Raw genomic sequence first — 12,391 nt, 5'->3', positions numbered from 1 at the left:
TTTGTGTGAGATTTTGGGCTTCGTCCAATTACTAAAAGGGTAAAATCACACCGACAGCTTTAAAAAAAGTCCGACAGCTTTATTTAATTTTACCGGGTCATTTAATTTTTCCAGCATTATAATAATGATTAATTGACTATATTGCTTGCTTAGTTATTAAAAATGAAAATAGTTCTGCTATGTTTAGGCATTTAATTTTCTAACGAACTTATTTTTTATGAAGTTTAAATCCTGCCATAGACAAGGAACTTCTATACAATTTTGTCAATTTAGTGCTTCTTCAGTTGGTAGCAATCGCCAAGATTTTTCTGATTTTGAAAGCCAAAATCCTATAATTATTGTTATTTTAGCCGCAATTTTTATTTTTTTTATTAATAATAAGCATATGAACTTAGTGACTGTGGTACTGTAAATATCAATCTTTCACTTTAAACCTTTTAAAATCGGTGTTCGGACATCTCGTATTTGTGGCGAAGTGTGGTGTGTTTATTCCTGATGCTTTGATAAATCAGCTGTATTTTGGCTCTAAAATGGACATCGACGTTAGTAAGGAGAATATCCAGCCATTGAGAGGCGGCAGGAACTTGGCACAGCTGGGGACGGCGTTACAAGCTCAATCAGATGTTGATGCCCAGAGGCAGTTGCAGTTACAAAAAGAGTAATATTCTAAAGATATTAAAGCACAATATTCGTTTATCTTAACATAATTCTTAATAAAATTTCAAATTTCATGTAATTTTTTTATTCACACTCGTTTAGGTAGTTGCTGCAGTTTTCTTAAGGTACATTAAATATTAACATGTTAACTATCGTGTTATTTAGGGAACATGAAGCTGCTATTAGGCATTACCAGGGGCCAGATCCCCTGGATCCGTGGTTCAACTACATACAATGGATAGAGCAGTGCTACCCTAAACATGGTCATGAGGGCCACATGGACAAGTTAATCAAGGATTGTTTACTTCTCTTTGAAAAAGAAGAGAGGTACTACCAGGACAGGAGGCTTGTAAAATTATGGATTAAATATGTAAGTGTCTTTCAACTGTTCTATTTTAAAACCCTTACTCCCTGCTTTACTTCTCTGTTAATTTTCTGTTATCTTATAATGACAGATATCCTAAATGCCTTTCCTGTTTATTTTCTTCAATTCACAGATACACAATCACAGGTATATGTTCCATAAAATATCAGGAACTTAACAGAGAGTGGCAAAAAAGACCTTGATCTTCTTTTATTAAATCTTTAGGCTGCTTTTCTTAAGCGGGGGCTTAGTCGAAGCTGTCACGGTAAATATTATCAACAAAAAACATAGGTAAGGTCTGAACTCGTAACTTCAAATGTCCTTAAATCTGGCCCCTTTTGCTATACTCTGACCGTTTGATATATCCAATTTTAACCATCTGCAATAATAATCATAAGTCTATTTTTAGGCTTACTTCATTGATAGTTAAAGTATTTAACAGATGAATATTAATTGTTTAAGAATATCATAAAAGCATACATAGTAGTAGCAACCATGTGCAGTAGCAAGTCGTCGCGCGCGCAGCGGGCGCAGCTTGTGGGGCAGACATAAACTACCTAGTTCTCATTAATGCAGGTCATTCTCAATGGTTCTTGAACACATAATAGAGGATGTAATATATGGAAGCCTTAAAACACTTATGTGACCCTATTATGAACCCACACTCGTGTTTTAAGGACCCCTATTACGATACAGTTGCATAAAGTACTATTATGACATCTGTAATCATATTATGTTGTGGAAGAGCAATAAAGTATTGAGTATTGAGTTATCATAGATTTTTTTTAGCTAGTGCCTATTTGTTCAAGGTGGATTGTCTATCCAATCCCTTGGAGATCTATCAAAGGCTGTACACTACTGGCATTGGAGTAGAATGCTCTGAGTTCTACAGGGCCTGGGCCTGCTACTGCGAGGAGTCGGGGGACTACAAGAAGGCTAACCAGGTGTATATGTTGGGGCTTCAAGCTCAGGCACAGCCCCTAGATGAGCTCCAACAAGCTCATATGTGAGTTAAATTGTTATAAGGGTATAGTCACTTTCTATGACTTCATTCTCAGGAAAATCAATATTTACACATTTTAATGTGTAGATTTTTAGCGTAATTTTGGATTGAATTTGATTCTAGATTGGATACTGATGCTAAATAAATTCGAGTATTTTTACATTTTAAAATAAATAAATAAATATCATGGGACAATTGACACCAATTGACCTAGTCCCATACTAAGCAAAGCTTGTATTATGGATACTAGGCAACAGATAAACATACTTATATAGATAAATACATACTTAAATACATATTAACCATCCAAGACCCAAGAACAAACATTCATATTATTCATACAAATATCTGTCCCGGCTGGGGATCAAACCTGGGACCTCAAGCTTCATAGTCAGGTTCTCTAATCACTTGGCTATCTGGTCAATTTTGCAGCTTTATTACAGATATTTATGTGAGTTTTCTAAACAAATCTTTTAAAATCTATTGAGTTAAACTGTGATAAAATTACCACTTCTGTAATGCTATAATTTTTTTATAGGAATTTTCAACTAGTCTTTGCTCAAAGAATGCTCCATGATGACTCTCCAACTAAAAGGAAGGCAGCATCAGCTCTAGCGGAGACAAGGATGGCTCTGACATCCCTTAAGTCATTTAAACGTCGTAACATCGCAAATGTACCTATTCAAAGAGTTGGGGACAGTATAAGGAGTGTTGTACCAGGGGTGATGAGACAGCAAGCAGGCTTTGATTCTAGGCTGCCTAACTCAAATGTCATGGTCAGCATTTATGAGGTTAGAAAGTTTTATCATTTGATTTACCTGTAATGTAATGTGCTCTTTATGCTATTGCTATAATAACACAAAAAAAAACTATTCATGTTAGGCCATTTTAGGAAACTGATTTAGTTTGTTTAAAGTGTTATGCTCTATTAATTTGATGTCAAAATTATAGTAAACTTTTTCTTTAAGAATGTCAAAATAAAAATCAAATCAATAAAATATGTTTTTTACTCAGGATGCTCCATCTACATCAAATTCTGCCGTCCCAGTGATTGAGAATCCAGGTCCAGCCTCCATAGTTCAGTCATGTAATATAGAAAATGAGAAAGAAATAGGCATTTGGACCAATGCTAAAACGAAAATGGTACACACCACTAATGTTGTCCCGCATCAACCTTTGCCTTTTACCCGTAAGTATCAATAAGTTTTGGTGTATTGTAGCTTGAAATATTGGAAAAGTAGAAAGCCTCAATAATGTTTTGTGCTAGTAATAAAATCGATATATGTACTTAACAGTAGCGTCAGATATTTCCATGGTAAAGCCGAAGCAAAGATTGCTTACTACTTTTATGAATTCTGTATGTCTTGTTATTCTATTTTGTAAATATTGGGTGTATAGGTTGTAATAAGACTGAAGACCACTTTCTTTTGGAATGTGATCAGAATAAGGACATCAGAGAGAGGTATTTGGATGGTATGGGCTTGTTCAATGGAGGTGCAAATGTAATTCTGAGTCGACCGCTTTCAGAGGAAGCGATGCTGATTTACAGATTCATTAGACAGGCCTTTGCATCCAGAGACGTGGCTTCAGTGCAACGGAGAGCGTAAAATTTGTAGTGTGGTGTATATAACTGAGGCTCCCCATGAGGCTGACATAGTCACATTTGGTGTACTAAAGCCTCGTTAAAATAATAGATAAAAAAAAAAGAAGTAAATATTGGGCCACTGATACTTATACGCAAACCTCAAATATAATGTATGTTGTTGTTACAGCTTATGAAGATGAAGAAGATGTCTTAAAACTTCCAGCTAACCACATGCCTTATTGTACAGATGACTTATCATTTACTGTACCTCTGTGTGTACCTGATCCCACTGACCCTTCGAAAATATCATGTTACAATAAAGCCCTGGTAATGTTATGCAGAATAAAACTACTTTTCTATTCACTATCAAAATCTTAAACATTTGTTTTTAATGCCACATGTATTTGTTTTCATCAGGTATATGTAAATGAATCTGAATACAGTTTAGAAGAAATTCGATCCAGGAAGTATAATTTAGAAAAGAAAAATAAGGAACCTGTGTTAGAGCAACAACAAAATGCTTATAATGAAAGTTCAGAACAACAAAATGCTAGAAAAATAAATGAAACACTTGCTCAGTGTAGTGCTTTAGAGACTTTGGCTAACTGTGCTTTAGATGCTGAACAAGATCACTTAGGACAACTTATGCCCTTGGCAATGCCTACTTTACAAAATGTCACTAAAGTGACTAATATGCATTCACCTGGTGAACCTAAAGTTTTGGTTAATCTGGACTCAAAGGAATTTAGTGAGCTGACAAATAAAAATGATGAGAACCAGAGACCAAGTACAAATGTTGACAAAGATAATCAAATTGATAAACCAGCAACTTCTAACAATAATTATGGAAATGAAAATGCATGTGCTGCCTATGGCAAGAACAATTTGATGGAAGAATTTAATCGGAGTCTAATGGGTAATCTTCTTGGTGACTCTATTACCATGAACACAAAGGAGGCTCGATGGGAATTACGTAATATTTTCAATGACAATGGTAATATTAATCAGTATGATATTGAATTTTTTTATTTTTATTTTGTTTTACTTTGTTTTGCTTGTCTTAGATTCTAACTATGTTGTATATTGAATTTTTTTATTTTTATTTTGTTTTACTTTGTTTTGCTTGTCTTAGATTCTAACTATGTTGTATGTTTCAGAACCTTCTATGGTACAACCTGTAGTACAACAATTTGATGTATCTAACATGAAGTTTGATATCCATGAAGATAGGTCTATGACCATGGCAATTAACTCGAAGAAAACTCAAGATGTTGGTGATGCAAGATCATTACCACAAGACAAAGAAAATGCAAACAAGTTTAATAGTCCTGAAGTTCAAGCAGCACGAAATGTATGGCTTTGAATTATTTAATGGTGTACATAATAAGTTTATGTACATATATGTTTTTGATTTAAGAGTTTTTCTGTCTTGTAGGTTGGGAAAAACATGTATTTTGAAGAAACAAATTATACACAAGTGTTTAATTTTGAAGTGAAAGAAGCAAGCACTCCAAATGTGTCTCAGTTCAAGAAACCAGCCAGTATAGAGCATTCAACCAAAGTATCCAATGTTCCTAAATTTACTATGGACGAAAGCACAATAGAGTTTGCCCAGTCCGGAATTGGCAAAAGGGATGAGAGTTCTAGACAGATGATGGACCAGCATGCAACAGTAGACACTCAAGGTGCCGGACTTTCGGTAATAATGGAAGCTACACGGGAGTCTACTAGGTATGTTTATATGGTGACCAAAATATTCTGCTGTTGTTTTTATTTCTAGACACTCAGTTCGCGAAATATTGGGCCTCTTGCCAATTAATATGTTTCATTATAAGCAGGAAATGAAAACCGTACTATGTTTTTAACCTATAGTTAAGTGAGTACCGAAACCGAATCTGAAGGGTTACTTTGGCTCTTGAATATAACTCGGTCCTGGTTTTATTATTGCTTTGAGAATATGGCTCTCTGCCATGTGGTTGATGTTAATTGATCGATCACGTTTTTATGTTTTTATTTTACGCTTTATTTTATGTTTTTAGTACAGTAGTTTGAAATTTATTTAAATGTTCTAACGAGGCTGTTCATATTTAGCTTCAGTTTTGCTGTCCATTTATTTTACAAATATTGGCAGAAGTGTAGGAAGTTGCCAAAAGTTTAATAAACTCGGCAAAATTAATTTAATTAACATGTGACACACGAATTAAAACAAAGAAAACTAGAAAAACGCTTTAAGATCAAGTTTTACCTTTCACACAGTAACCATTCATATTTTAACCATTAAACGGTAGAAACGGTTGTCTTGGTTTGTTTAGCTTTGTATTTTACATGTAGTTTTCATGTACAGTAAATATAATAGAAGATTTGTCGATTCGTCGATATTGGTCGTAGAAGTTCGAATTCTTACCGTTTTTAAAATATTATTGAATAAACCATTCTAGCTACGAGCTTCGTGATTAGATGATTAGTTCTCATATTTTATATCCATATACCATTATACTATTTACTAGCATACCAAAATCTCCACCTGTGTACCTGTATATCTGTGATGTTGTTAGATATACAATCCTCTTTAAACTTTCCTATTTTGTTTTTATTATCTTATATCTCTAAACAAGCAGTTCTTGTATACTAATTTATTTATTTATATCGGGAATCTCGAAAATGGCTCTTAACGATTTTGACAGTTTTCGGGGGCAAACAATCGTCGTCGATACCTTGGTTCTCTCGGAAATCACGTTATTTGAGTTTAGTAACTGGTTTTTAGTTTAAATTTCACGCGCAATAAGTTCGTAATTTCGATAGTTCTGCCATCAGCGTTGTGGTTGAGCGGTATAGTATAGGACTTGTAAACTGGAGGTCTAGTTTAAATATAATTTAGTTTTCGGTTCAAACTTAAATTTTTGTTTATATATATTTATTTTCCTTAAGATTTACTTCGCAAGCTTATTTTACACACACAAACATCACGCCTGTATTCCCAAATCCCAAATGGGGGGGTAGGCAGAGCACACGAAACGTTACCGCTTCGGAGCCACTTTTAGCAATTTTAGGTTTTGATAGGTATGTTCTGAAAAAAAAAAAACTAGACAGCAAAAAAAAAAGAGTAAAGCTCGGTTCGCTAGGTTAGTGTCTTTCTTCCTTCTTTCGTAAGTACCTAGTCATGAAATGACTCGCGCATGTTTTGCGGATTGCTTTCGATTTTCTTGTTTTATTCTGACTACCTGTTGTTTGTCCGAAAATAGCTCAAAATTTAAACCTCTTTTCATGTTTTCAGTAAATCAGGCTCTAGTTCATCTGGCCAGTCGACAAGAAACAACTACACGGGATACACTACCACTCCTTTTGATTCAATGTACCACAATAATGATCAAGGTCCACCTACCGCTTCAAAAAGAAATTCAATATCTACGCAGCCGCGACTTGCTAACGGGCATTTCTCTAGTAGAGCCTACGTACAGAAACGCGACGCTTCCGAACCTAAGTTACCCACACCGTCGGCAGCACCCTATGCATCCCACGATCACCAATATCAAAAGCCATCACAACAAAACTATAATGGTTATACTCCACAAAGACCGGCTGCTCCTCAGATGCCTGCTCAATACCATCAAAACTACAGCTATCAACAAGGTTATTCCACTAATCCGGCTATGAACCAACAACAAGGTTACGTAAGCCCCAACCCTAACACCTATAATAGTCCCCAACACACAGGAGTGCAGAGCCCTCATCATATGAGTCCATCTGTACCTCCCGGCTTTCAAAGCCCATCTTATTCTAATCAATATCAATCACCGGCGCAACCGATGATGAGTCCACAGCAACAAGCATATGCGGGACACCAGGATTATCATTATAGCCAAACAGACAGGCAGCATGCTTTTGCCAATCAGCAACAACAACCACCTGCGGCGGCATTCCAAAGCCCACCGCATCAAACTCAGTACCAAAATAATCAATATTTTCAAAGGGTTAGTCAAGTAGCTGTTTCACCTAATCAGGGGTATAATCAACAAAATTATCATGGGATACATAATCAGTACAGTAACACTAACATGTACGCTAACCAGAATTACAACACTATGCAGAATCCGTATAGGCAATCTCCTAAGCAAGTGGTAGAAAATGGGTCAGCAGGATATGGGATCTCAAACAATCAACCATTTCAAATTTACCAAAGTCCTCAGGCTACACATGCACAAAACAACTACCGCGGTGCTACACAAAATGCTGGTAATATGAGTCATGATAATGCGTCAGAGATGCAAATTAAACAAGAAACTAAAGTCAATCATGAGCAATATACTGTAAACAAATTAAACCCTCAATCAAAGCCCCCTGTGCCGCATAAGAGTCCTACATCTGCTTTAAGAAACGTCAGGCACGATCAACCAAACGTGAAGATAGGTCAGAATTCGCCCGATATTGGTTTCTCAAACCAATTCCTTAACTTTATTTCCAATAGAAATGAACCGAAAGATAACGCAAATACGCCGAAATTCACAAATAGTCCAAGTATATCTCAGAAGATGCATAAGAATCTCTATGTATCAAGTCCAGAACAGGCGCAAGTACCTCCTTCCTCGGGTCTCTCTGATTCCGACAGTAAAGATGGCTTGACAGCCCAGACTGCTACACCTATTCAATCGGCTAAGGTGTCTCATGCGAATGATAAACAAAAAGAGATTTCCAAGCGGCAACTTGACTTTGAGCAGAGAGTTGAGCTCCAATCAGAAGATAGTAGGGACTCATTGAGCAAAGAAAGCAGAATCTCTTCAGTTTATTCCAGACAGTCGGATTTTCAATCTGATGGCTATGGCATGGATGTGGACAGTGAAAATTCAATGGAGTGTGGTACGTTTAAGTCTACACATTCTATCTCACTAGTGGAAACCAGTGACATTCCGCGACCAGCAGATATCGAGTTCCCAAGTGTAATTGATCCTTTTAATAAGAAGATTCTAGCGTCGCTTCTGGACTATGTCAAATTCCCGAACAAAACGCATGCCGAAGGGTACTTTGAGGTCAGATCTGTGCCCAAGTTACAAGTAGCTACTACAATAGGAGTTGGAAACAACAGGTTCGCCGTTGAAAAACAGCTCGGTAAAGGAAATTATGGCGCGGTATTTTTGTGCTTGGATGTGCACAGCAATAAATCGGTTGCTGTTAAATATCAAAAGCCAAGTCGGCCCTGGGAATTTTACATATGCCAAGAGATCAAAGCAAGAATAAAGGATCCATTTATGGTATTACTACATTTTGTTTGTGCCTTTTATATAATTGTTTCATTGCAATACTTTGCTTAAATTTCTCATATTTACAGCTTCCAGGTTATATGGACATAACAACAGGTTTTATAGGAGAAAATGCAAGTTTATTCGTGTCCGAATATTCAAAGTATGGATCTCTGTTAGATGTGGCCAACAAAATCAGAATGGCCACCTCAAAATGTATAAATGAATTTATAGTCTTCCTGCTGACATCAGAGATGCTATCAATAGTCCACTACTTGCACAAAGCGAAAATTATCCACGCAGATATAAAGCCTGATAACTTCTTGTTAATGAAAATGTAAGTACCTATAAACAGTAATTTGCAGAAGGGCTGGTTTTATTTACGAAGCAGGGATTACTGGACATTATTTTTATTACAATTGTCAAATTGTATGAAGAAAAATTCTAATTACGCAGTCAATTTGCTACCGTTAATTGTAGCTTGTATAACTAACTTTATTATGTTTTTTTTTTCAGACCAACACAGGAATGGAGAACCCCATCGCTACAGCTAATTGACTTAGGTTGCTCTATAGATATGTCATTATTCCCAGAAGGAACAACATTTAGAGAAGTAAGTTGTAAAATTCGATACAATTATATATAAGTACTTAGTAACTTTCCGTGCTTAGAATTCTGTCAAAAGCTCAACTTATCATCATATTTTCCAGTTGATAGCAACAGAAGGCTTCACATGTACTGAGATGAGAGAAGGTAAACCATGGACTTACCAAACGGACCTGTACTGCCTGGCTGGAACAATACACGTTATTTTAATGGGCAGTTACATGAAGGTGGCTAATCGTTTAGGCCAGTGGAACATAGAGAAAAAATTACCTCGGTGAGTATTTTCAGTATATGCGCGCTCTTAGATTTTAACTTTTGTGCTGTCTATTTTATAACCAAATGGAAATTGCTCCTCCAACTATAAAAGTAAAAAAAAAAACTTTCAAATTGTTCCAAATAAATTGCTGTAAAATGTGCACAGACCGGCACAGTTCTAAATAAAATTTAGCAGTACCTAATTGTTATCAAAATGGCATTCGAAATATCTCAGTCTTCTCAGGAGGCAATAAAATATGCCCTAGTTTATTTCTCAAGCGATACTCTAAAACAGCGCGGCTAACCACATAGTGTGTTCTTGCACCTTTTCATTTCTCATCTTTACGTTCCCCATTAGATTTTACCCATGACATTTGAATTTAAATTCTTGGGTTTTAAAAAATTCCCGCGAAAATTTCAAAAAAATAACTTAGATTTCATTAATGTTGTATATAAAACACCCGCGCCAAATTTCATGTCTAATTAAATGTTGGAGTTTTGGGATTTTATTCCGATCCCGTGGGAATATCGGGATAGAAAGTAGCCTATGTATTATTTATTCTAGACGGCCAGCATATACACACACACTAACAAACTTTCGCATTTATAATATAAGTAGGAACAGCGTCTGCTCTAGCCCTTGACTTGATCAAGGTAGAGCGAGTGGTAGATTTTTTTGACATTCATGTGCTTGTTATAGCCTAAATTGAATAAAGATATTTTGATTTTGACTTTGATAAGTTTTTATGGATGCCTTAATAAATGGTTAGATTATTAGCATATTGGCTACACTTCGTGTAGTCACTATAATAGTGACTCATTATAAAGCTGAAGAAAGCGGGTTCGATTCCCATTTAGGACATAATTATATCTTAGCTGTATTTTAATGAATATACCTACAAATGTTTGAACATTTACCGCAAGAAAGTGCTTTACTGCAACAACAGCATTTTCTGTAATAAAATGACTATGTTGAATGTCGATGAAATTCATTATTCATTATTTTTTTTGCTATAGACATAGACAACTTTATTTGACACGAAACTCTTTAAATAATACACTATTTACAGAAAAAATATTTGATGATGCCAAAAAGGAACTTGATTAAATATACGTGCCTACTACAGCGCTGATTCTCAGTCAATACCTTTATCTTTGCATATAACGTGTTGGACCGGAATCAGAACAAATAAGTCCTTTTGACGCTTTATATCAGATATGCAGAATGTCAGATTCTCAAAATATCAGATTCGCAAAATGCCAGATTCTCAAAACGCCAGTTTCTCAAAATGACATCTCAAATATCCATGCATTCCTGAGAGAAAGTATCTTGACAGATAGATAGACAGACGGACAATTTGTGTAGGAATAGTGTACAATAAATAAAATAATAAGTTTATATATTTATGAAGAACAGCAATAGCGTAGTACCTGTTAAATTACTAAGCACAAATAAAAAAAAAAGATTAAAAAAAAACAATCTTAATTTGATTGCTTAGTAACGATATCTCTTGTCCGGGTGAGTGGTTAGTTCCAATGGAGTGCCGAAAAAGGTTCTCGATGAGGACTACGGCATAGATGTCGCTAGCGTCACTGCTTAACCCTTTAGTGGGTAACGGCAAGATATTTGCCGTCATACGACTCAGATATTTTATTTTTTTCTCAATGAACGTGTTGTTAGTTAATATAACTTTTGGTTCGCATAAGAGAACATACTCGTACCAATTTACGAAAAAAGAATAGCAGATAAACGTTATTCCAACCCATGTTAAATGATGATTCTTAGGCCTGAACTTAGATTTTTAACTATTCCTTACAATTGAACAAAAATGTTTGTAAATAAAATTTTGTTTGCTGGATTTATCCGATAGTCACAATTCTCTACTTTCAGAGACAAGATTGGCGATATAAAGTTTAAAGAAAAAAAATCTGTTATTTGATAATTTTAAAAAATGAAGACGGCAATATATTTGCCACTATCCGTTAAGTGTCTGGTGTTTATTAAAGGAAAGGGTGGGTTAGGCTACAATTGTTATTGATTTATTTTATAGCTTAATTCAATACTTCAAATTTTCCTTTTACCTTTATTGCTGAATTAGCCGTGTTAGTTAGAAATGACAACGGAAGTAAAAAATGGTTTTTAATTTATTTATTTTAGATACGTCGTGCCACCCGTAGTTCCCCCGGCAAACTGACATAACGGTCCTGTCACTTAATGCCCTTGGCTGATAGCGGCAAACATATTGCCGTCTCATAATTCGGAAACCCTGCAATAATATATACATTTCTCTTTCTCAAAAATCATAAAAAAAATCATTCATGCTGTGCGTATCGTTAAAGTTCTCGATTCATTGCTTTAAAAAAATAATGGTCAAAGGGTTAAGTGGCTATATAAATAAGAAACAAACAAGCTGAGATATGAGGTGCATAGGCGAAATTCGTGTCGGTACCGTTGACCATCAGTGGTGTAGCGGTATAGCACGCGGTACGGAATACCGAGGACCTGGGTTCGATTCCCAGTGATGGTCTTATTTTTCTGGTTTTTCTGTGCATCTATATTTCAGTTTGTATTTTCGATTTAGGTTTTACGGGATGACCGTAAAAGTAAAAATTTGGAATTGAAATACAAAAAATACAAAAAGATTAAAAAAAAAAACAATCTTTAGAATAAATGCAGTTGAGATGAG

At 35.4% G+C, this 12,391-nt stretch overlaps 1 protein-coding gene across 1 annotated transcript in view; it reads left to right on the top strand.

Moving 5' to 3' along the window:
* Nucleotides 1-264: 264 nt before the first annotated feature.
* The window catches only part of BubR1 (Bub1-related kinase), a gene marked incomplete in the record, with an annotated part of 15,486 nt that continues 3,359 nt past the window's right edge, over nucleotides 265-12,391 (top strand). The window contains 13 exon segments of the mRNA XM_074086957.1: nucleotides 265-658; nucleotides 823-1,027; nucleotides 1,831-2,027; nucleotides 2,563-2,815; nucleotides 3,039-3,213; nucleotides 3,797-3,936; nucleotides 4,027-4,603; nucleotides 4,767-4,960; nucleotides 5,045-5,340; nucleotides 6,884-8,855; nucleotides 8,933-9,180; nucleotides 9,360-9,456; nucleotides 9,554-9,723. Coding sequence (XP_073943058.1) covers nucleotides 531-658; nucleotides 823-1,027; nucleotides 1,831-2,027; nucleotides 2,563-2,815; nucleotides 3,039-3,213; nucleotides 3,797-3,936; nucleotides 4,027-4,603; nucleotides 4,767-4,960; nucleotides 5,045-5,340; nucleotides 6,884-8,855; nucleotides 8,933-9,180; nucleotides 9,360-9,456; nucleotides 9,554-9,723 — 4,652 coding nt within the window.

Source organism: Choristoneura fumiferana, chromosome 4, assembly GCF_025370935.1.
Source record: "Choristoneura fumiferana chromosome 4, NRCan_CFum_1, whole genome shotgun sequence".
Lineage (NCBI taxonomy): Eukaryota > Metazoa > Arthropoda > Insecta > Lepidoptera > Tortricidae > Choristoneura > Choristoneura fumiferana.
This window is presented reverse-complemented; position numbering and strand designations above follow the sequence as displayed.